The sequence below is a fragment of the Syngnathus scovelli genome, chromosome 2, assembly GCF_024217435.2.
Source record: "Syngnathus scovelli strain Florida chromosome 2, RoL_Ssco_1.2, whole genome shotgun sequence".
Lineage (NCBI taxonomy): Eukaryota > Metazoa > Chordata > Actinopteri > Syngnathiformes > Syngnathidae > Syngnathus > Syngnathus scovelli.
The window spans coordinates 15,809,905-15,834,243 of record NC_090848.1 but is presented as its reverse complement, the minus strand read 5'-3'; the positions used below and the strand labels follow the sequence as shown (position 1 = coordinate 15,834,243).

General features: G+C 41.6%; 3 protein-coding genes and 1 long non-coding RNA gene across 6 annotated transcripts; 2 read left to right on the top strand and 2 right to left on the bottom strand.

Moving 5' to 3' along the window:
- The first annotated feature begins 143 nt into the window (after positions 1-143).
- On the top strand, positions 144-11,968 carry atp13a2 (ATPase cation transporting 13A2). 2 transcript variants are annotated; one of them, XM_049752724.1, is made up of 29 exons: positions 144-285; positions 2,418-2,492; positions 2,988-3,155; positions 3,708-3,766; positions 3,860-3,926; positions 4,033-4,112; positions 4,240-4,317; positions 4,853-4,922; positions 5,054-5,188; positions 5,289-5,355; positions 5,450-5,581; positions 5,837-5,998; positions 6,142-6,252; positions 6,466-6,512; positions 6,594-6,782; positions 6,856-7,062; positions 7,204-7,314; positions 7,609-7,765; positions 8,385-8,496; positions 8,599-8,723; positions 8,835-8,995; positions 9,259-9,351; positions 9,450-9,529; positions 9,979-10,131; positions 10,333-10,429; positions 10,504-10,727; positions 10,856-11,007; positions 11,108-11,280; positions 11,735-11,968. In XM_049752724.1, the coding sequence occupies exons 2-29, from the start codon at positions 2,490-2,492 to the stop codon at positions 11,906-11,908; spliced, it is 3,387 nt and encodes a 1,128-aa protein (XP_049608681.1). In that variant the 5' UTR covers positions 144-285; positions 2,418-2,489; the 3' UTR covers positions 11,909-11,968. The 2 variants fall into 2 exon arrangements, with proteins under 2 accessions (XP_049608681.1, XP_049608682.1); XM_049752725.1 differs by lacking the exon at positions 2,988-3,155.
- A 304-nt stretch (positions 11,969-12,272) lies between these two features.
- On the bottom strand, positions 12,273-15,710 carry LOC125988015 (SUZ RNA-binding domain-containing). The gene is made up of 4 exons (XM_049752729.2): positions 15,505-15,710; positions 14,118-14,167; positions 13,638-13,913; positions 12,273-13,461 (listed from the first exon to the last, which is right to left on the bottom strand). The coding sequence occupies exons 1-4, from the start codon at positions 15,550-15,552 to the stop codon at positions 13,350-13,352; spliced, it is 486 nt and encodes a 161-aa protein (XP_049608686.1). The 5' UTR covers positions 15,553-15,710; the 3' UTR covers positions 12,273-13,349.
- On the top strand, positions 13,332-14,467 carry LOC125988016 (uncharacterized). Its single transcript, XR_007488202.1, has 2 exons — positions 13,332-13,481; positions 13,620-14,467. It is a non-coding gene; the product is annotated as an uncharacterized lncRNA (long non-coding RNA).
- Positions 15,711-17,843: 2,133 nt separating the features above from the next.
- LOC125988014 (protein-glutamine gamma-glutamyltransferase 2-like) lies at positions 17,844-24,075 on the bottom strand. Of its 2 annotated transcripts, XM_049752727.2 has the most exons (16): positions 23,944-24,075; positions 22,861-23,037; positions 22,542-22,775; positions 22,281-22,399; positions 21,869-21,997; positions 21,450-21,618; positions 21,150-21,282; positions 20,969-21,072; positions 20,796-20,884; positions 20,507-20,660; positions 20,340-20,428; positions 19,861-20,044; positions 19,345-19,505; positions 18,886-19,022; positions 18,522-18,716; positions 17,844-18,422 (listed from the first exon to the last, which is right to left on the bottom strand). In XM_049752727.2, the coding sequence occupies exons 1-15, from the start codon at positions 23,951-23,953 to the stop codon at positions 18,566-18,568; spliced, it is 2,040 nt and encodes a 679-aa protein (XP_049608684.1). In that variant the 5' UTR covers positions 23,954-24,075; the 3' UTR covers positions 17,844-18,422; positions 18,522-18,565. The 2 variants fall into 2 exon arrangements, with proteins under 2 accessions (XP_049608684.1, XP_049608683.1); XM_049752726.2 differs by having other exon boundaries at positions 17,844-18,716.
- Positions 24,076-24,339: the final 264 nt, after the last annotated feature.

The following is a 24,339-nucleotide window of genomic DNA, read 5'->3' as shown; positions in this document are numbered from 1 at the left end:
CCCAACTGTCTTTGGACAACTTTGAGCGTGGCTCACCGACTCTGTAAACCGATTATCAATACGCTTGGGGCAATGTAAGCACATTCTTATCTGGGAGTCAAAGCATTGCCTTTTTTTTTTTTTTTTTTTTTTTTGACAATCGCGTGAAATTAGTCTTGGCCCTCACCACGTACCATAGACGCATGTTTGCAGATGACGTGTTATCTGTTTTGTTTTGGGCGGCAACATGGCTTAAATAAAAGTGAAACAAGTCATTATGGAAGCAGCGACTCGTCAGCAGGAGACGTAAGTACTAAGTGCAATTTAATCACTAATCCACCCGATTTCTTATGAGACTAGCACATACGGCAACATTACGTTACAACCTGCTCTCGACGCCTTTTTTGAATTGTCTGTATTATGTGTACTATGTGTCCACTCTGCATCCATTGCAGCCTGGTCATCCTAGAAGGGGGATTCTCCCATCTGTGGTGTCTTCTCAAGGTTTCTCATTTCCCCCAGTAGGAGTGTTGAGTTTTTCCTTGCCCTCCTGGGAGTTTAAGATCAGGGGATGTTCGAGAATATTTGTCAATTTTCGCACATGTCCTGAGTGTTGTTAATCACGTAAATGTTGAACATAGGCTGAGATGTACCGAAGTCAAATTCCTTGTTTGGCACGCTCAAACATGGCGAATCAAAATTCTTGAATCTTGAATTAGCACAACCTCGATGCTAATGCTACAGCTAGCAATTACCTTTGGAGCAAGTTTAATACGAGGCGCTACGTGTACTGTGTTGAGTATCGAAATATAATGCTCATTGGATTGGTCACGCTCCAAATGGTTAAAAATTGTTGTATTGATAAATTTAGTCCATTTCCCGATAACCAGGATGTTTATATTTCTTATCAAGTTACAACAACAACATATCTAAAAATAATAATTCAGGGCGTTGTTCAAATAAAATAAATTCTCATAATTTGTGGTCGTTTGCTCAATCGTTGCATCGAGTTCCGCTAAGAGTTGATCTTGAGGAAATTAAAAAAAAAGTGATTTAATGAAAAAATGATAATCTCGTTAAAGATGACCCAGAGGTGTGCACTGTGCATCTTTTCAATAAGGGATGATTAAGATGTGATTAAGATAATGAAAGGTTGAATGATTCAATTCACATAACATTACGATTCTATTCAATAAGATATGGCTCAGTTGGAGAGTGCATGTGTGCAATTATTTTCTTATTTAAACTAGACAATCATTTTACGATATTACAGTTTACAATTAACTTGTCAGCATCATAAATATTTTCCTTTCCTCATTTGTATATTCTGTCATGTTTATTGACATGTACACTATGTGAAAGCTTTCCAAAGCCTAACCTATCGAATTTCCAGGTAAATATTAAATTCCAAGAGCCAACAAATCAGAATCAAAATCAAACCAAATTCTTTAAAGTTGTTTTTTTTCACCGACTTCATATATATATATATATATATATATATATATATATATATATATATATATATATATATATATATATATACACACATTCTGAGTAGCATTAAAAGTATGGGTGGAATTAAGTCTGTGTGTCCCTCTTTTGTTGTATATACGTATGTATTATAATTTATAGCAGTTTTTACAACGGACATGATAGCTAGGTAGGTGAGATTAAATCGTTCATTCAGTGGTTTATGAAGAACAATAGTCTGTCTCAGATGGCTTCCAGACCAGTGCGATTCAAGACAAGGTTACCATGTGATCACATTGCGTCAAGCTTGGATGCTTTCACATGATTCCAGGCCAGTCATGTGTTGTGAATGATTGCCATAACAAACATTGTGTTCCCATGATAATAGCAGGTAGTTGTTTGTTTGTTTGTTTGTTTGTTTGTTTGTTTGTTTGTTTGTTTGTTTGTTTGTTTGTTTGTTTTCGTCTTTGCACTGATCTAAGACTTATCACATCGTGACACATACTGATATGCAGTGTCTCAGGGCTCTACAGACTGGATAGTCAGAGCTTTAGAAGGCTTTTGTACAAAGTGCTTGTTAGTTTACGTTAATGCAGTGGTATTGCATCTTTTTAAAGGATGCATATTTGAACTACAACCCATAACCTGAAGCCCAGGTGGACATAAATCTTTAAAGGCAAGCGTCCCACCAGTCTCTGATGTGGTGACCAAATTTTGTAAATCCACATGTCTGTTTGCATTCAGATGACTGGCTCACTTCCTTCTTCTGACTTGTCACCTATTGACTCGATTCATACTTCAGACTCAGTGCAACCATTGCTTTAGTTTTCATTTCCCATGTTTGAGAATCATTGGTGTCTTTTTTCATACTGACTTTTGGGGGGGTTAGTGGCTCAGCTCATGCAAATGTTGTGCCTGACTGAGCAAGAGACCTGTTTTGTGAATTTGCTGAATGACTTGCTTCTTAGGAATTAAGCTGCTGGGTGGATTTCTACAGCCAGCCTGTATGACTCGCCTCGCTGGTTGTGCCTGACTGACACATGGTAAGAACCACTTGTTCTTGAAGCAAATAACTTGGAAACTTTGTGTCCTTCAGATTTCAAATCATATTCAAGTTTATTATTAAAAAACATTTTCACCCTGATTTCTATTTGTTAGCTAATTATTTTTGTTTCTTTGAACTTATATAGTGCTTTAAAAAAAACAGAAAAATAAGAGTTAAGCAATATCACTCAAGAAAGATTTTTTTTTTTTTCCCCTCAATGTAAAAGTATTATTTTTTCCCACATTAAACACAATTGAACCAGACTTAGCAATTGCATTCTAGTCTATGCCGGTGGGACGTTCTTTTGTGCATCACTAGAAGGGATCCGTGCAACATTAGTAGCTTAGCACACTTTGAAAATTGCTTAACTAGTAGTATATCGTTATAATTTTGGGTCAGTATTTAAATTTGGGTCAGTATTGATATGGCACATGCATATTCTACAGCTAACATTTCCAATCGCTCTTTTCTTTTGGGGGGGGGCTGTTTTCAGGATGCCCAGGGGTACAAGTGGGTCCGATGGCGGGTGTGGCTGTGTCACGTAGTGGCTGTGCTGTCCCTGGGTTTTCTCCTCATTGTGTTTCGCTGGCGCCCACGGCTAGCTCTTTTTGCACGCTGCCGTCCCTGTCCTCTCGGGCTTGCAGATCTTGTGCTAATACGAGTGAGTAAAGTTATTTTGTCTCTCTACTTTGGATTTTTCTGACAAAACACAGCAGTGTGGTGGCTTGTGCTTGAAACATTTCTTTAGAGAAGTGTACATTGACTGCATCGTCACTTTGTCCCAAGGAGTCGCATTACTTGCCAAAGCCTTCATTTGTTTGTCATGCATGTTTCAAAAGAGGGTGGGATAGTAAAAATTTAAATGTTCAAGTATGTTAAATTTTGCAACAGTATTGATATCACTATAATCAAAAAACATATTGCATGTTTTTCGCAGCCCTTATATATTTATTAACACTGCTAAGTTAAACTACCACCTTGCACTGCACAAAATGATGATGACGATGATGATGATGATAGAACTTTATTCATCCCACAGCGGGGAAATTTACTTGTCACAGCAGTGCATACAAGTGCAAGAAAACAAGTGCCAACATTTCAAAAAGGATAAATAACAGACAAAGACAAGTGCCGCTAGTAGAGACGAAATACATAAATGTGTGCACAAACAAAGAACTCTACTCAAATATTTGTGTGGTCTTTTTGCCTTCAGGATAATTGTGGCATATTCCATGTGGTGGAGGTTCTCACAGAGGAGTTGGAGGAGGGAAGGTGAGCTGCCTTAAGAGCTTTGCTTTATGTCCACACAATACACACAAAAAAAAAAAAACTACCATTTTTGTTCTGTTCTTCTCTCCCTACTAGTTTGGAATTATTGGGCGATACAGAGACTACAGAATGGAGGGACACAGTTGAGCTTTACCAGGAGAAGGTGAAGAACAAGTTCTGGTTTTCCATTATTTATTTATTTGTCTTTCTTTTTTCTTAAATGTGCAATTAGTGGAGCGCTGTCAGACCTTGTAATTGTTGTTTTACAGAAAACTCTACTGCGCTACTACCTGTTTGAAGGACTTCGCTACATATGGTTGAACAGGAAGGCAGCTTTCTGTCTTGCAAGGTAATTTTACTTAAAGGAATTTTACTGAATACCAAGCCAATTGTTGGTTTCTTTTATTACACATTGAGATAGAATATGACACTACCATCATAAAATCAAATGTTTTTTTTGTTTTTTTTTACTGTAGTGTCCTCAATGAGGACTGGACCTGCAAGGACCTTCATGGTTACAAAAATGGTTTGAGCCACCTTGAGCAGAACTTTAGGTGAGCACGGCAACATTATTGAGTGTTTGGCCTGATTGTGACTGCTTCATTTTGTTGTATATTATATTAAAAAAAATATTTTTCCTCATAGTGTAGCTACTAGCTCAGTGGCCTTGTGGCATGAGTGTCCGCCCTGAGACTGGGAGGTCGTCGGTACGATCCCCGACTGTGTCATACCAAAAGACTATAAAATGGAACCTGATGCCCCCCTGCTTGACACTCAGCATTAAGGGTTAGATTGGGGATGCTGTGAGGAACTGTGCCCCACAGTCATTATTAATGCGCAACGTATAGCTTCTACTATGGAAGCTCGTCTGAGGACGACCGAGAGAGAGTGACCGCTGCTCTCATGCAAAACGGCTCAGTTAGTCTGTGATTGTTGTCCATCTAATTAAGCCTAAATTTGATCTATATTGCTCATTAAAAAAAAGTTTTACTCGCGATTGTGAGAATGTCTTTTGTTGTAACAGAATAATTTTTGCAGGTATGAATCACCCTTTTGTCAGTGTTCGTAACCTTTGTTTTTTTCTTCTAGGAGACAAGTGTATGGGCCCAACGTGATTGATGTGCCTGTGAAGTCTTACTTCAAACTATTGATTGAGGAGGTGAGATGGATATTTAACTAATTTTGTATTTTCTTTTTTTTATATATAAAATATATTTGATACCTCTGGTTTGTATTTCTTTAATCACCTAGTTACAATTTGCTGATCAAAATGTTATCTTCTCTTCTTAGGTGCTCAACCCCTTTTATGTGTTCCAGTTATTTAGCATGGTCCTGTGGACGCTTGATGAATATTACTACTACTCCACGAGTATATTTTTAATTTCTCTTATATCCATTGGTATCTCACTTTATGAGATCCGCAAGGTGAGACTTGATTTGCACAGATTTTTACTTTTGATTAGTATTTTTTTTTTAATTAATGATAAGAATGTATAAAACTAATAGCTTTTTATCTGCTTCATAGCAAAGAGTCATTCTTCACAACATGGCCCGATTGGTCACTAATGTCACCGTGATAAGAACCTCTGGAGGTATTTATGTCCATATTCTCCCAATTTTGTTCATATAATTGTGTGGAGGTTTTATGTAGTACCTTCGATTAAAAAGATAAACATGTTTTCTCAGAGCAGGAGAACGTTAGTTCAATGGAGCTGGTGCCTGGTGACTGCATATGCTTACCTAAGAATGGCCTGCTGATGCCTTGTGATGCTGCCCTGCTGGCAGGGGAGTGTCTGATAAATGAGGGCATGTTGACAGGTTAGCATACTCGGAACTTTAGCAAAAATATCTTTTATGCTTCCCTGTGTTCATGACCTAACAGTACCACAAGCCCATAATACTGCTTTTCCACTTCCCCGAATGTCTTCAGGCTGGCGTCCAGATATAGAATGTTTTTAAAACCAGATGAGGATCGCTTTTTGGATGTCATTCAAATATGCATGTCTCGCTATTGTTGTATGTTGTGTGTCCATACGAAAATTAGAGATATTCTCAACTATTACCTGTGTGCAGGTGAGAGCGTTCCAGTGCTGAAAACTCCACTGCTGGATTCGGAGAATATATACAACTCGGCCGCTGAGCGCAAGCACACACTGTTCTGTGGAACACAGCTCATCAGGGCCAAAGGAGGAGGGCTTGGTGATTTTGGTGCTGTCGCCGTAGTCACAGGCACTGGTGAGTAAACAAAATTATTTTTTAGAAAGATTAATTTACCATTAATTCTTGCTTTTCACTCAACAGATAATTTTAGTCAATTGCCCATCCCTAGGTACCGTAGTGTTTGCAAACCAGTTCACGCAATTGTGTGTCATCAACAGGATTTTTTACTGCCAAAGGTAACTTGATCAGCTCCATTTTGTACCCTCAGCCAACCAGCTTTCGCTTCTACCGAGACGCTGCAAAGTTCTTGGTCATCTTGGGGTTTCTTGGTAAGACCTTTTAACAGCAACATTAGACATTCCACATTTAGTTTATTTTGTTTACTTGCATCATTGACACTTTGGACATAAATGATAATAGGGCCTTCCCCAAGTAGTGACTGCTTTAGCTTTGTCCTGCAAGTTATGTCCATGTCGTGTATCATTGCAAAAGTAGAATTCAGATTTTTAAATCCCTCTTTTCCTTTTTCTCTCTTTCAACAGCTTTTATTGGGACAATTTACAGCTTTGTTATGCTCTCAAACTATGACGTAAGTGTGCACATAAGGAGCCTGGAATATCTGGGAACTTCTTGACAGTCCAAGCAATTCAGTCCCTCTCTATGTCTCTAGATGAGCTGGTTTTCGGTGGTGATTCGGGTTTTGGATATTGTCACCATTGTGGTGCCGCCGGCCCTGCCTGCCGCCATCACTGTCGGCACCATCTATGCCCAGAGCAGACTGAAAAGGCAAGGCATCTTCTGCATAAGTCCACCACGCATCAATGTCTGTGGCAAGGTGTCGCTCTTTTGTTTTGACAAGGTGAGGACCGACTTGCTTTGTACTGTGTATGTGTGTGTGGGGCTGACTCTCACTCCCACTTTGTGTTCTCCAGACAGGAACCTTGACAGAGGAGGGCCTGGATGTGTGGGGAGTCGTGGAAGCACGATCTGCTGGTTTTTCAGATGTGGTCTCTGACCCTAGACTTCTCCCACCTGGGCCAATGCTCTCGTGCCTTGCCTGCTGTCACACTCTTGCCCTGCTGCAAGGGCAGCCCATTGGAGACCCTCTGGAGCTCAAAATGTTCAACTCTACCGGTTGGGTATGAACCACAAAGCCTTACTTCATTCACATGATTTCAACTTTATGGTTAATGTTAAACATCCAAAGAGGAATTTTGTCTACTTAACTATATTTACATTGTTAGATGTCTATTGAACCACAACTCTGTGTTTCTTTCCAGACACTCCAGGAACCAGAGGAAGACAGTGGTGTGCTGGATGCGGAGTTTGGAGGGCACAAAGTGTTAGCTGTAATGAAACATCCTCCGAGCCTGCTTCCTTTTCACCTAAATGTAAATCACTTTTTGCAATAATACATATATTATTTCACTAGAGCATTTTCTTCATAATGAATCCATCTTTTTAGGCGGGCAGGCAGGCTTGTGCTGTTATGCAACAAAAAAGCTCACTGATTGTATCCCAATCTCAGTGAAAATTAAACTTCTTTTGCAGAGTCAATGACAATTGCTTCATTGTGACGTTGTTAGGGTAATTCATATTTGTTATGTAGCATTGCAAAGTTTCAATAGCTATCTTGCGTTTCCACTTATTCATATGTTTTACCTGCACCTTCATGTTTCTTTCAGTCCTCAAGTGCACCTGTGGCAATCGTTCAGCGGTTTCCCTTCTCTTCGGCCTTGCAGAGGATGAGCGTGGTGACTGTGGCCTGCGGTGGGCGCTCTGCTATAGCTTTCATGAAAGGTTCTCCAGAGATGGTGGCAAGCCTCTGCAGACAAGAAACTGGTCAGACAGCACACAGTCATATGTTCTGATTTTTTATATGCCAGTCACTGCTCAATTGGTCAGAAAATTATAATACAAATAATGTACGTTTAGTGACACTCAGGCACTAGATAGCAGAAGCTACAACTACTAACCACCTGTCAAAAAGTATGTGTGCCCTTAAGAACACATAAAGATATCTTCGCTGATGATAGACTTAGTTCTACCCCAAACCAGATGTCTTTCACAGTTCCAAGACTGACCTGTTTGAGGCATCATGCTGCGACAGGGCATTCAGACTGCCCCAAAGTACAACAATAACAGTATAGTTTGTGTAGTAGTAAACAAAAAAAAAGCTGTTCGATATCACCCCCTCCATTTTGCATCTGTACCTGCGACTGCTGAACTGACACAAAAAATAGCTGGAAAAATTACTGCTTTTACGGGCTGAGTAATTTGCTCTTTGAAACATGGAGGGCAAATGGGGAAAAAATGCAGAGTATTGTCTAATTAAGAGGTCTTTGGCTGTATTTCAGTTTATATGGTATATTTTAAAGTCTGTCTCTTTTTTCCCATGAGTTAAAATGTTTTGCGTACGAGATATTATATCCACACTGAATAAGATGTATTCTAATTACAGTGCCGCCGCAGTTTTCAAATATACTATGCAGATTTTCCAGTGAAGGTCTTCGAGTTCTTGCTCTTAGTTATAAACCAATGGACACAAGCACTGATTTAAGCGCCACTGAGCGGTGAGATTCCTGTCTTAGTCAGTCACATACGTACATCTGTTCTATGCAAATACTGAAATGGATGTGACAGCGCAAACTGTCCGTGTGCATATTCATCCACAGAGGGGAGGTAGAGAAAGACATGCAGTTCTTGGGCCTGTTGATGATGAAGAACCTGGTGAAGCCAGAGAGCGCTGACGTCATATACACATTGAGTTTGGCGAAGCTCCGAACTGTCATGGTCACAGGTGGGAGACGAAACGGTCATCCTCCTTTAACATACCGACTACAGTCAGTAGCATTTGCCAGATTATGTTATTCATTAAACATTCCCAAATGTTAAATCTCACCTCCCACAGGTGACAACATTCGAACAGCAGTCAATGTTGCTCAAAGCTGTGGAATGGTGAGGGCTGATGAGAGGGTCATCTTTGTTGAAGCTGCTGCCCACACAGCTCAAACCAGACCCACGCTGAGGTTCACCCTAGAAGATCAGGAGGGCACTTTAGTCACAACCCAGGTCAATCCCACTCACACATCAATCAAGAGCACCGGCGCACCACTCATGTGTATCCCTGCGCATACTTATATACAGTATACACTTATATTTATATATGCCAGTATATACACATATTCTCACTAGTTTGGAATTTTTACGTGTAAGCTAACAGGAATGTGGAGTTCATCAGTGCAATACTTTTAAGATTATTTCTTGTTAAGCATCCCTACTTAATACATACTAAATTGTAGTTACATGCCATTGACATTTTTCTCCTCTCTAAGGGTCTCTACCAGACACATTTTGGTTATCATTTGGCTATTAATGGCAATTCATTTGCTGTCCTCTGTGACCACTTCCCTGAGCATCTGCCAAAGGTAATGAAAACACATTGTCTGCTTTTCTCACTAAAAAACTGAAAAGTCTGTTCTGTCCCTTTACTGTAGTTTAATGTTGTCGTGATGTCATTGCACAGGTTTTGATGCGAACAACAGTCTTTGCACGTATGGCTCCTGACCAGAAATCACAACTGGTGAAAGAGTTGCAGAAACTAAAGTGAGTGCACACACAGGAAGGAATGGAAACATTTTAAATCAATGTGTCAGGTAGAAAATGTCTTTGTGGTGTTTTTTGTTTGTTTTAATGTTTGTTAAGCTCCTGTGTCACGTCAACTTTGGCATCTTTAATTTTTTTGCTGGAGTGACTGCTTTTTCCTGAGATGCTCATAAACCAAGTTCCAAATAATTTTCCTCAATAGTGGATGCAAATAATTTGCTGCATTTTTTATTTTACAAAATAACTGTTGTCATCATTAATTTTTTAAAGCGTTTGAATCCTACTCTAATGGTTGATGACGTGAACATTACGCTGAGTGTCATTTGCATCAACTAGTTGGAAAAATCTGAGAAAAACATCCAGTAATGCAGTTGACTATAATAAAGTTAAAAAAACAAAAAAAAAAAACGAGTTTGAGTTCAGTGCTCCTCAAATTTTCTTTACAACAGCTACCTGGTGGGCATGTGTGGAGATGGTGCCAACGATTGCGGTGCCTTGAGAGCTGCTGACGCCGGCATCTCTTTGTCAGAGACGGAGGCTTCCATTGCTTCGCCTTTCACCTCCAAGACTCAAAACATCAGCTGTGTGCCACTGCTCATTAGGTAAGGAATCATGGTGATGCCATTCAACCAAGAGTGGCAGCACGGCGGGGTGGTGGTTAGCACATCAGGAGGTGCCACTCTCCATTTCTGTGTGTGCTTGTGTGCTTAATTTTTAAAATGTTTCCAGGATGCGTTACAGAGTTTTAGGTGCCCCCTCCAATATTTGAGTGCCTCATGTCTGACTTGTTCTTGTCTCTGCAGAGAAGGTCGATGTTCCTTGGTCACCGCGTTCAGCCTTTTCAGATACATGGCCGTGTACAGCATGATTCAGTTCTGCTCTGTGCTCATTCTATATACAGTGAGTCCACCATCTAACAACATTAGCACAGATGATAGTCCTGTATAATTCTGACATGCTGAAAACTTGCCCAGGTGAGCACCAATCTGGCTGACCTGCAGTTCCTGTTCATTGACGTTGCGCTGGTGACCCTGTTGGCTATCGTGATGGGGAAAGGCGGCCCCAGTGAGAAACTGAGCCCCTACCGGCCTCCGGCCAATCTGATGGCCCTGCCTGTTTTAGGCAGCCTCTTCATCCACATATCCATGATAATCTTAGCCCAGTTGACTGCGCTCTTCATCACCACCTCACAGGATTGGTCAGTGCAAAGTCAACAACTTGTGTGTGTTCTGCACCAAAATTTGCGTTATGTTTAGATCGATCAATCCTCTTACTAGTTTCTTAACAATCAATTAATCGCTGGTCATCCCCGTGCTTTTCCATCAGGTATATTCCGCTCAATTCCACAGTGTTTGGGACTGCCAACTTACCCAACATGGACAACACCAGTGTGTTTTCCTTGTCTGGTTTCCAGTACATCTTCATGGCTGTGGTGGTAACAAAGGGTCTCCCTCACAAGAAACCTATCTACCACAACGGTAAGAGTTGTTTGCACCTCGTCCATTATTGCTTATTGCTTTAAAATCCTGTATTACTTAGTAGTGCAGTTTTTCAAAAATGTCCTTGTTCTCCTTGCAGTGATATTCCTGGGTTTACTCCTCGTCCTGTTTGCCGTGATGACTTGTCTGGTTTTGTATCCCGGACCTTTCTTCATAAAGATAATGCAGCTCTATGACTTGACTGACTTGAATTTCAAGATGCTGCTTGTCGCTCTGGCTGCTCTCAATTTCCTTCTTTGTTTTGTGGTGGAGGTGAGTGTCACTGGGCTGTCATTTCTTAGCTTGAGCTTTTTGACACCCATTCAGCAGTGCAAAAAGAGAAACATGCGTTGACGTCACCATTAACATCCCTGGTGAAATTTAACATCTCCCCGACAAAGATGTTTGTCTCTGCAGATATGTAGCACTTCAACATACTTCCTTGACACCAATTACTATTATCACTTCAACATACTTCCTTCACACAAATTACTATTTTCTTATTAGCCAAGCATTTGGTGCCATCTTGTCTTGTGGCATTTTAGATCAATATAGAAAGAGCACACAAATATAAATAGGTGAGTTTTCCAGTAATTAGCTACGGATGTGTTTCACAGGAGAAAAAAAACTGATGTTAATTTATGAACAACAAACAGCAGCTCGTAGCGGTTGACTCTAACTGGCAGTCAAAAGTATGATTATCAAGGGTTTTTTTTTGGGTTCACAGATGCTGATCGATGTTGGTGTGCTGAACTATCTTCGCTGTCTATGCCCAAAGCGTTCATCCAAGAAAAAGTTCAAACACCTCAACTCAATCCTTTGCGACCCCAGTGTCCTATCATGGCCGCCCCTGAACCAAACACTTTACTCTTCTGAGTACACAGCTGTTGGCATAAATTAGTGTCTTGCCCCCTCCTCCCGAAATACAAACAATAATAAAGTGTTTGGATTTATGACACTACTGAGGTATTCTCATTTTATGTGTGGATGGTAATAAAGCACTTTTTTTTTTTTTTGCAAATCAGTTTATTAAATCTGTTTATTTACAGGCTTTTGCATTAGCACTTTCGCTCGGCATTCCTGTAAGCCTTTTGTTGCTCATTCTCCACTTGCTTGCACCCCCAGGAAGAAGCAACACAGGGGGAAGTTGACCTTTCCATCAATGGCTTGTACCACAAAATATGGTTTGCTCAAAGTCTACGTGAACAGAAACTGAAACATGGGTGAGCATGAAGAACATGAAACAGCAACATCAAAAAACAGCATTCCTTGGTTAACTGGTGACTTGGTCTCCGGATCATATTTAAATAGCACATCCTCCTCATTCATAGCATTGTCAGTCAGAATTCCAGCAGTGATCTTTTGCCCAAGGAATCACGTAAACATTACAAACAGACAACAGCCACCATATTGGCATAAGTTCATGCTAAAAAATGAAGGAAATGCAATCCTTTTTAATGGATTCATTCTGGAGCCATTTGAAGGCGTTGAGTTGCTATGTGTTGCGCAAGGCCAAGCTTGCTAAAAGCAAAGGAAACTCATGCTTTATGTATAAACAAAATTGGGGTAACCTGATTTCCATCTTTGTTCTTGGGTTAAAATACTGCTGACATTACTCTCATCTTGTACAACATATTTAAAAGGCAGAAAAGCTACTTAAAAAGTCAATGTGAAGCTCACTTAATTTACTCGAGGTGCTTACTTTTTAAACAGAAAAATGTGATAGTCCAAGGAGTAAGGCCGGCAACCCCTCCCCTCCCACAAAATAAAGCAGGAACAAGAATGGTTCAAAACAAATGGCAACATGCTCTGAAGGGGCACGTCGATAAAGCTACATTGCAACACTGCAAGATGCTCGATCTCCATCCCAAAAAACAATGGCTATATTTCATAGTTTATGTATCTCGAGGGCTGTGCTGGCATGTCCTCTAAACAATGATTTATGTAAAAACAACCAAGCAGAGAAACCTTTATAATAATCCAAAAATTTGGGGGAAAGCAAAAGATAAAAAGTTGGTGAGCTAAGCTTTAAAAAAAAAAAAAAAAGCACAACTATAAAGTGAGCTCTTGATTATTATTGCTGAGGGATGGCCCTCACTGCACCTCCTCTTTGCTAGTCTTTGCTTGAAGAGAAGGAGTGAGGTGTTCCTTGTAAAGGGATCATCACAGTGATTCCAGGCGTTCATTGTCACAGTGTCTCGACGGAAGAAGGAAGGGCTAGGGGGAGATGCTTTTTCCTGTGGAGGAGGTGTCCCACTCCAGTGGGAAGAATTTTGGAGCAATGTAGTGTTGTATGTCTGCTCCCCCTGCCCTCTTTCCATCCAGTGGCCCCTAGGTCCAAATTATCTGTGCTGTCGGAACCCTTGGGTACCGTCGGGGCTGCTTGGCTGTCGGACCGCGTGATTGTTGGATCTCGTGTCCTCTGAAGGCAACGTAGAATTGATGCGACCCGCCCTGGAGGAAAGACAGAAGAGGTGAATATTTCTATGTACGTTCATCATATTGAGAGAGCAGAGATTGTAAATAGCACCCGTAGACCGGAAAGTAAGTAGTTGCCAAAACCCAATTCAGGAGTTGCAGTGCTCAGATAACACTATTTTTTTCTTGTCTAGTGTCTAATAGACATTTACCTGTCTGCACCATTCTTATCCTGGGTCGTCTCCTCCGGAGAAGCACTCCCCAAAATTCTTTTCCGGGCCTCGGCGTACTCCGCCTCGCGCTGTGCCAAAGACTTGACCTGCGGCGTGGGCCTGTTCTGGTTCAGGGGAGACCCCAGCGACCCGTTGTTTGTGGGCCGCTTCAAGATGCGAATCTGAGGTGGCGGCGCTGCCGGTAGGGAGTCGTCCTGGATGACCATGGCCGTCTTCAGTGACGAGCGTGGAGAACAATGGTGGTTACTTGACTCTCTAGAAACGGCAGTCAGCAAATTAAAACTTGTAAATGTCAGCTTCCTTGAATGGCTGAAAATTAGTGAAATAATCTTAATCCAAGAAGGCAATATTATTATTATTAATAATAATAATACCCCTGGATACAGTTAAAGAAATGATAGGAAATTACATTCATACTACTTTAACCCAACTTCAACAAATACAGTTCAATTATCTTACTGTTCTCTCTGGCTGATTCTTAGTTTCTCCTCTAACCGTTTATCCATTTCCTGTGGAAGGAAAACACGAACATAAATTCATGTAAACATATTAGTCCAATAGGGATTTTGATGGCAGGGAGGAAAAATAAAGGGCGTGACGAGTATAGAGAAGTGGTTCTTAACCTGGGTTCGATCGAACCCTAGGGGTTCGACAGACCCTCCATTTTGATTTGCCAGTATGTCATTTGTTGTGAGTTCATGCATTGTGTTGGTTTTGTTGTTTGAACAAGGTGATGTTCATGCACGGCTCATTTTGTGCACCAGTAAAAAAACATCTGTCTAGAATTAAAAAACAAAACAAAAAAAAAACACTAACGAGGGGTTCGGTACCTCCAACAAGGTTAAGAACCACTGGTATAGAGCAAGTCTCGGAGTGGAAGGAAAGCAGGGTTGAGTTACAAGCTATTTATACATTGGTTACACCGGGGCAGCTGTCAAGTCGCGGCATGAAAGTGCACAGCTCACGAACATTAACCGTATTAAGCCGTCATGAGTTGGGGTTTTTTTCGATGACAACTGGGATATTTGGGCAATAATGATGTGAGACGTAGCGCCACTGTCTAGCCACTTCCGGCTATCAGCGCCTTCGCGGGCCGCGTTGATGACGTCATCGATTAACGCTAAGCTAACTTTGGCTGTAAACTTAATCGCTAGGGATCGTCGTTAAATGGCTAACTTAGCCACTTCCCAAACATCTTGCCAACGATACACTGTGAGCCGTCAAACTTGTCAAATTTAGCTATTTGTAAAGGAACTTCAACAAGACAAGGAGCTAATACCATTACATTAAATTGGCTATCGTGAAAAGTTGGGTCCGCGCTGAATAAATCGGAGTTAACATGTGCGGGTGTCGGTGTCGTGTAAATTACAATTATGAAGCCTTCACTTTGAGCGTGTACCACCGATACAAAAGTAAAATCAGAAGAGGTAGCTGGTACTAGAACACCCAAAAGGTAAATTGACACGAACCGGCGTCGACATTCTATTTTCCATGCCAGCCATAGCAGCATTAGCATTAGCTAAAGGAAGAAACGAAAACTTAGTCGCCGAATTTGGCTCGCACACTACCCGGCCCTCTTCGAGATAGGTTACGAACAAGTCCGTAAAAAAGAACCCGGTATGTTGACGAGCTCGCTCGGGTATAGCCAAGCTAACGCGCCAGCCGCTTGATGTTAGCTCGCTAACTTTGTCAATGCTAACGCGCTAGCACGAGCCACATTGTTGGCCCGCGGGACTTGGGACACACTAGAAGCTTTCCGAGATTGTCTCCGATTGACACCGAATTGAAGTCTCTGGCACGGCGTTGGCATAAGAATCAATGTCAGGGTTGGCTTGTCTTGCTTTACCCCGTTATCAGCCGCTTCCTCCCAACTTTCCGCGACCTCTTCATCCATGTTTCATGTTGCTGAAGACACGCTGTTCCGCGGCTGCTGCATAGCCGGGTCCGCCTCTCTACCCACAGTCACGTCACCGTGACGGCTTCCCCCACGGCATGGTGAAACTCCCCAGTCCACCCCACTGCCGGTTGTGATCTACGTACGGTGGTTGTCGGTTTACGAGGTTAGGCACGGCGCGCAATCAGGGGCGTTTCTACACCCCCGGGGAGCTCCATGCAAGAAGGACCCTGTAGGCCACCCCACCAACAAAAAAACTGACAGATTAAATACATTCTTTATTTAATGATTGGCACATAAAACCAATGGCAAATGAGCAACATCACATACATACGTAGTCTAAAGTTTTACAAGTTACAGGCCAAATTTTCCCAGACTTTTTAGAAATTGAAAATCATGCCTTTAAGCTTTTAGTGTCCCATAGAACGGAAGCACGCAAATGAACAATTTAAGCTACAGAAGAAATCATGGGCTCAATCAATAGACAAAAAATATTGTAAACCCATTCAAGAGCCCACCTTTAGACAGATACACTTGTGGAATGTGTTATACAATGCAAGCACTTATCTTAGTTTGTTTCATTTGAAGCTATTCAACAAGCATGAATGGCTTGAATATAGTATATTTTTTGAATTGTATTTGTTTGAAAATTTTGACCAGTCAGTTACATTGTATAACAATAGCTTCACGGAAAGGGACCCTGCGGGTGTGTCACTTTTCACTTTCAGTTAAGCTTTGACCCTGATTTTTCCCTAGTAAGTGGCATGTGATTAGATACACCTCATGGACACTTCAATAGGTACACTGCACGAGGTAAAAATAAATTAATTAATAAATAAATAAAGTGTAGCGAACGATTCAAAGAACGATTCTTTTGAACCAATCTTTTGAGTGAACCGATTCTGAAGATTCAGTTCACGTGAGAACTGAAATGCACATCACCAGTACAAAAAAGTACAGACGGCTAGCAGCTGCCAGGTCGAAATAACCGACTGGTTAGTTACAAGGGCTCTCCCTTAGGAAGAACTTGGTTCGATCCCAGGTGTGAGCACATACCTGCATTTGCTTTTAGAATTGGAACCTTGCTTTGCATACGTACGCATATGCAAACAAATGCAAGTATTTATGTGTAAATACATAAGGTGGCCCTGCCCCCAAGTTGGCGGAGCAAACCAATTTTCACGTGTACCTAATCACAGGCCACCTCATTAGGGAAAAATCATGGTCAAAGCTGAACTGTAAGTGAAAAGTGCCATTTTGAAGTGTACCTAATAACAGGCCACTTTATTAGGGAAATATCATGGTCAAAGGTCACGGGTGTCAAGCTCTCGTCCTTGGGGCCGCATTCCAACATGTTTTCCAAGATTCCTTCGTTAAATGCACCTGCGTGAAAAGTTTTAGCTCCTGCAGAACGTGAAATGACCAAAATCTTTTCACGCAGGTGTGTTTAACGAGGGTACCTTGGAAAACATATTGGAACGCGGCCCCTCGAGGACTGGAGGTCAACACCCTTGGTTTAAGTGAAAAGTGCCACACCCGCCCTCACCCCCACTTTCTGATTGGCTGGTTGATCTGTGACATCACTCGGACACTCCATTAGGTACACCGCCATTTTCAGGTGTACCTAATAGCAGGCCAGTTCATTAGGGAAAAATCATGGCCAAAGCTTAACTGAAAGTGAAAAGTGCCACACCCGCCGTCACCCCCACTTTCTGATTGGCTGTTTGATCTGTGACGTCACACGGACACTCCTTTAGGTACGCCGCCATTTTCAGGTGTACCTAATAATAGGCCACTTTATTAGGGAAAAATCATGGCCAAAGCTGAACTGAAAGTGAAAAGTGCCACACCCACCCTCACCCCCACCTCCTGATTGACTGGTTGATCTGTGACGTCACACGGACACTCCTTTAGGTACGCCGCCATTTTCAGGTGTACCTAATAATAGGCCACTTTATTAGGGAAAAATCATGGCCAAAGCTGAACTGAAAGTGAAAAGTGCCACACCCACCCTCACCCCCACCTCCTGATTGACTGGTTGATCTGTGACGTCACACGGACGCTCCATTAGGTACACCAACATTTTGTACCTAGTGTACCTAATAACTTTATGCATTTTTTGTCCGTGTCAAGAATGTGTATTTGATTACTTGCTCTTTATTTGGGGGGGACACCAACACATATTACACAACGTAAAACACATATACATATTGTCATATAAAGCAGTTAACCAAATGTCAGATTTTTGTTTTCAACCCGAATGTAAAACGAATTAAATGGACGACTGCTCCTCAATTGCAAACTACCAGCTTTATTTATTTACTGGATCAGCAGTGTGTTTATATTTATTGCATTGTGAACTCTGTTTTTCTGTTCGTCTTCCTCTTTTTAAACGTCATGAGCTGTTTGACATCTGATTTTCCTCAGAGGGGACAATAAAGGTTTCAATCAATCAATCAATCAATCAATCAATCAATCAATCAATCAATCACTGTAAATTTGTAAAATTGCCTATCATCAAACGTTCACATTAACCGCTTACTACTATTCGTATGGACTAGAAAATAACAAAGGATGATGATTAAATCGTATCAAATCAATGAAATATATAGACTGAGTTGCACTATATTTTCATATTATGTATTACTTGTGCCCTCTCTGCATCCATTACAACCTGGTGATCCTGAAAGGGGGATCCTTCCATCTGTGGTCCCTTCTCAAGGTTTCTCATTTTCCCCTGGCAGGGTTTTTTTGAGTTTTTGCTTGCCCTTTTGGGAGCTTAAGATCAGGGGATGTTTTGAGAATAATTGTCAATTTTGGCTATGTGAAGCCCTTTGAGACTGTTTGTGATTTAGGGCTACACAAATAAACTTGACTTGACTTGACTTGACTTGACTTGACTTGACTTGACTTGACTTGACTTGACTTGACTTGACTATATGAGGGTCGATTGAATAAAAGTAAGCCACTGTGTCTGCTATGACAAAAGATGTGTCAGAAAATTGAATGGAGTCTAGCCCCCCATCACTACAATGCTGATGGAGCTCTTGATGTTTTTCAGTTTGTCACTGTCAAAGCTGACCAGTAGGACGCTGGAGCCAGCCTTGGTAGGAGTGAACATGGCGGTGGCTGTAGCTTCCTGTTTGGGGTACACACATCCAATCCTGCCAGAAGAATAGAACAAGATCAAGTTCAGTCACGCCTGCATCCATTTTTTTCTTTTCATATAGCGCTTATCCTTATGAGGATAAGAAAATGGACCACATCCCAGTATTTGGACGACTATGCAACCTAATATGAATGTTCTTGCAAACAGCAAGCGTCAATACATACTTGAATGTTATGGGCTTGACGTCAACCAGGCCAGCACCCGCAACGGTGAAGCTACAATCCTGAAGCGCCTCCGGCAACGGGTTTACCATGGTCAGCCTCACCGACACCGGCTGCCTCACCTTGGCTTCTCCTAGCAGCTGCACAGGCACATGTAATATAAGGCTAATGCTTCTCAATGTGGATGGGCAATTAGTTCATTTTTGTTAGATGAGATCATGTTGTGAACCTAAAATAATTGGAAAGGATGTTTAACATAGCAACAATGTTGCTAAGTTGGCAGCACTGATTAGCCAATATCTTAACGCAAGAGAATCCGATTGATATGAAGCAAAGCCTGACAAGTAGAAATTAAGCCTGTAAATATTTATCGTTTGTATATTTTGGCAGGAATGTCACATAAACATGGAAACTTTTCAAATGTGAACACATCACATATTATCATATGTCAATACATCATACCTTGATTTCCACACGAGGCTCGTCCAGCACTATAGTCTTCTCGGCCTTGTGATAATCGATGTGTTCCTTGTCGATGGTGACGGCTGACAGATGAATGAGTCGATCGGATGTGATCACTGATCCATAAGTATCGTACTCTAGTTTAAGGTACAGTCGTCTCTCTAAAAAAAACAAAAAAAAAAAAAAACATCACCGGTCAAGTCCTCATTCATGAATCTGCAGTGCTGTGAAAAAGTATTTGCTCTTTCCTCTTCTCAAATTCATGCTATTTTGCAGTTTGCACATTTACACGTGTAAGTTCATCAAACAAATATAAATATCAGACAAACATAACCCAAGTGAATGTCAAATGCATTTTTTAAGTGATTGTTTTATTTATTCATTTTTGATCTGATGGTAGAATGTTCTAAAGTCATCTTAAGATGCCAATAAAATATTATCATTATTTAAATGACTGGCAGCAATGGGCAATTTTCCACTATGTGTTTACAACATGGTGGTTGAAATGTGTCTCACCTTCTCCGGCGGGCAATTCCACTCTGGCCGATGTGAATCCACAGCTCTTTCCTCGCCCGCCGTTGTAACCAACAGCTTTGGCAAAGAAGAGCAGCATACATGTCTTTGTCACCATGCAGTTGTTGGTGACAGCAATGTACACTTCAAAGTCCGAACCCACGATCATATTTTCTGCCAGCTTAATCTTCAATAAAAAGAATGACAATGATTTAGTTTGGGCCACAAACAAAACAGGGGTAATGCATTGGCTCTTATTTACATAGTGTACCTCTATGAGGTTCCTTTTTATTATAAATAGCAAGTAAATTTTATTTTTAACATATTTATGTCTGCCGTTCACTGCAATTGTATTTAGTGAAGCCCACAAAAAAAGTAATTGTGGATTAATTTAACAAATTAAATAGTATCTGCTAAGCACCTCTCCACTATGAGACCAAATGAGCCAATCACAATTCCAGATGAATTCAAGTTTTGTCAACCTTGAGTTGAAGGCCCGGTTTCTCCCCTCGCTGTTGTAGCTTGTTGCGATGCTGGGCCTTCTCAAACACCTTGCGCTCCTCCTCAGAACCTAATGCATCAAGGGACAGCAATTGTAGTCAACAACGTTGCTGCTAATCAACGCAGATTTAAAGAGACATGTGTTTACCTTCAGGATACTTGTACTCATCTGTGATGTCTTGTCTCTCATCTGAGCCAACAGCTTTGGTGCTGATGAAGCGGCCGACGGAGTCGGTCGATCCGCCGATCTTGACGTACTCTCCGCTCGACAGACGAACCAAGTCCTCCACGTCAGCATTGACCTAATGCAACACAGAGGTTGATTATATGACCAAGTCTCTCTCTCCAAACTCAAACTTATATAACCTCATTTTGAAGGTGAAGTTAATGCAAGATTGGTTGAGCTCTTTGCATAATCAACGATGTCATCAACTCACCTCAGCAAAAATAAAAGGAGTGTCATACTTTTTGGTAAGCTCTCCTTCCTTAATGGCCTTCAGCGGAGCTGGACCACAACAGTAAACACCTGAGCACGCACAGAAGTTGCATTGGATGTCATTAGATTGTGTAGGTGTGTGGCCATTGGATGTATTTGAAAATTCAAGTTCACCGTCACTCTTCTCCTGTGGCGTCGGATCGCTGGTTTGCCACCCGTCATATTCCTTGCCCAAGTCTGGACGGGTCATCCAGCTGTCCACCCAAACATGGAAGTTCCTGCAAAGAGGATTGGATGAAGGTTGATAATGACAACCATCATCATCACCAGCATGGCTGGATGTGCTCTGACTCACCAGATTGAATCCCCATTTGAAATATTATTCATTTCTTCATCGTAAACCTTCTCTATGATCAGGTTGGCGTTAGTGTCGTGGGCTGAACCAAAGTTGGTCACTACCCGACAAGGGATACCAAAGGCACGGGACACTGGGGGAAGCAAGTAAACAAATGTATAACTTGACAGCAGGCGGGGGACACCCTGCACTGGTTGCCAGCCAATCGCTGGGCACACATTACTATTATTATTATTTCTTCTGGAAACCGTCAGTTGATCAACAGTGAGAAACATATGGAAAGTTTTAGCGATCCCCTACCTGTGCAACCAACGGCAGCAAACACCCAACACTGGCCATAGCGGACCGAGCCGCTCTCCGCCCACTGGCGCAGAATGTCTCCGGTTCCGACCCACTGGCCGGGGTGAACGCCTCCGGTAATGTCATGCCACTTACCTACCAGCACCCCGTTGTCGTCATTGCTGTTGATCTGTGGCAACAAAGGCACAAATGCTGAGTGAAAAATTAGCCATCAATCCGAGGTGTCTCCTTCTCTTGCCAAAGTAAGCCCTGGAGAGTCACCAGTTCATCTGCGGCCCCAAATGAAGGCACGGGTTCTTTGACCTTTTGTAGGCTCATTAATATAGTATTGGTCCGTCCATTTTTTAAATAGTGCTCCTCCTTAGTGGGATGCCAACATGGAAAGGCTGCTTAATTCTTCCTTGAACTGAGCTACTTACCATGGCGCTCAGGACCCGAGTCACGTAGATAGGATTTCTCCTGGCTGAGCAGTCCTGATCGGCGTCCAACGCAAATTTCGGATTGTCGTCCAAGATTTTCAGACAGATGTCCAGAATTCCAGCTTCAAACTGCACATAAAGCAAATAAATGGATGCAAGCTCCGTTTTGCACCGCGTTCTAAATTATTTTGCCAGGGCTGTTTTTAACTTAGTGCAAATACAACAACCTAATGCTGTAAATTCAACAAAAGGTTACTTTGATTTTTATTAGAACCATTCAAATGTCTTGAAACACTGCTGTGCACAATTTGTAACAGCAGTTTTGATTAAAAAAAATGTAATGAAAAAAACAGATTTGTTGAAAAAAATCACTTACGGTTGATGACTTGCATTTGCATAGACACACACACACCTGTCCAAAGTTCCACGGCGTCCCCATAATGCGTTTCTGCGTGCCTCTGTAGATCTGGCCATGCTGCGCCAAAACGTACTCTTGCCTCTTGGCCTCGCCTTGCATGTACACGGCATCATCTGCAGAACCGTGCACATGGTCAACACTGTTACTGGGAACACTGAACAGAAACGATGGCTTCCACCAAGAATGTTAGTTTTACAGGGTTGTGGTTGTTGCTTATGCCATATAATAAATAGTAAAGCAAAAAAGGAGACTGACTTCGACACCAAGCGTTAAAGAGCAAAGTGAATTGCCCTAAGGTGGTCTCCTGCCCGTTGTGGTTTACAGCCAGAGAGTAGAGCCCAATGGGGGCGTTAGGGGAGGATGCTATGGTGATGGACACTTTGTTGCTCGCCCGATCATGAGTGGCCGAGGCGCTCCACTTGGTGTTGACTGTGGAGTTGCTGAGCGGGAAGGAAACCTTGGTCTCTGATTCTTTTTTGGGCAGTGGACCTGCAGAGTGAGAATAACAAATCTAAATCAAAACACACGCAAATGCACAACTTGTTCTCTGGTGGTGGGCTGATTGCTTTCTGACCAGTGTGAACAATGAAGTTGACGTTTTCTTTGAGCGTCATGCTGCCATGTTTCAAGTAGACAAAGATAGTGAAGGCTTGCCCCCGTCGGACGATCAGACGCTCGTCTGCAAACAGCTCCGTGCGATGGCTGCTTTTGTTGTCTTTGATGTTCAGGTCACAGCGCTCGATAGCCAAAACTGACACAAATATGAAATGAAAGTTACTCACTTAGTTTGAGCTATGAGCTTGATTGTGGATTTTCCTGATCTGCTGTTAGATCATAAAAAGCTCGGTTGATTAGAAACATAACATATAACTTTTCAGAACTGGAAATGTTGGATTGCAAGTAAAATAGATGTTATAATCTGCTGATTAATTGATACATTGGTGTGAGGGGGGAAATCATGTATTTAACATTTATTGCTGAGAAATTCAGAGGTTTTGGGCAATTCTGAATTACTAGATTTAAACAGCAAAAATAGCTATTAACTAATTTGATAAGCAATTAGTTGTCGATCTGATTGCTGCAAATCTACCACATTGGCACTTTTGTTGCATAAAGTACAACTTTATTCTTGCAACATTACAAGTATGCTTTTACATGTCGTTTCAAGTAAGTAGTAATGTTTTTTTGTAATTGTAGCACGCCTAACACTTAATGTCACAACATTATGAATGTGAATGCTTTTCTCTTAGCATTTCTGCAATATAATGTTGAAAACAACAGAATTGCTTGATTCTCATCGTGGAAACACATTTTTTTTTATTGTGAGGCACACAGTGTGTTTGTCTCAGCATTCATTCACATGATATGAAACGTACATCTTTTGATGCATTGCTCAAAGTGTAAATGCGTCGTTTCAATAACACACAAAATGACATTGGTCATTTAGTACACCTTTTTTAGCATACATAAGCCCTTCTATCTTGCAACATTAACATCCAATATCTTAAGGGTGAAAACGTGTCTATCGGATTACCCACAAATTGTAATTTACGACAGTTTCCCAAAATAAACCGCAGAACGATATCCGATGTGCCCTTCTACACAAATACATCATTGTATCAAACATATGCAGAAAAGCATGCATCTGTCATCTTACCTTGACTCATGATTGAGGTGTGTGTGTGTGCGGGTGATGTGCCTGAAGTAAGGTGACAGCTCCTTCCCCTTGTGGGTGGGTATTTGAAGCCTTGTGAAACCAGAGTGGGCTGTTCACATCTGACCTCATCAGCTCATAGTTCCGTTTTTAGTTGGAAGGCCACAGCGGTTTAGATCAGTTGAATCGCCTCTTTCGCTTTTGGAGAGACATTGCTTTCTCTTTTGGAATGGCATCGCTTTCTACCAGTTAATAATCTACAATGTAGATGTGATGCATTGTCTCTATATCTCTCTACGAATTCCTGCTGACCATTTCAGGGTGTAATCTGCCTTTGGCCTGATGTCAGAAACCCCGTGACCGTCAACAGGATAAGCGGTGGTGAAATTGGATGGATTG

Excerpts from the sequence above, each read along its gene's own strand:
- LOC125988015 (XM_049752729.2), bottom strand. The coding sequence starts at position 15,552 with ATGGATGAAGAGGTCGCGGAAAGTTGGGAGGAAGCGGCTGATAACGGG. Across the intron at positions 13,914-14,117 it reads AGAATCAGCCAGAGAGAACA|AGAGTCAAGTAACCACCATT; the intron begins GTAAGATAATTG and ends TGCCGTTTCTAG. Across the intron at positions 13,462-13,637 it reads GATAAGAATGGTGCAGACAG|GGCGGGTCGCATCAATTCTA; the intron begins GTAAATGTCTAT and ends TCTTTCCTCCAG.
- atp13a2 (XM_049752724.1), top strand. Across the intron at positions 8,724-8,834 it reads CCGAACTGTCATGGTCACAG|GTGACAACATTCGAACAGCA; the intron begins GTGGGAGACGAA and ends CACCTCCCACAG. Across the intron at positions 10,132-10,332 it reads TGTGTGCCACTGCTCATTAG|AGAAGGTCGATGTTCCTTGG; the intron begins GTAAGGAATCAT and ends TTGTCTCTGCAG.
- LOC125988014 (XM_049752726.2), bottom strand. Across the intron at positions 22,776-22,860 it reads CAACTTCATTGTTCACACTG|GTCCACTGCCCAAAAAAGAA; the intron begins GTCAGAAAGCAA and ends CTCACTCTGCAG. Across the intron at positions 20,045-20,339 it reads AACCGGGCCTTCAACTCAAG|ATTAAGCTGGCAGAAAATAT; the intron begins GTTGACAAAACT and ends TTTTTATTGAAG.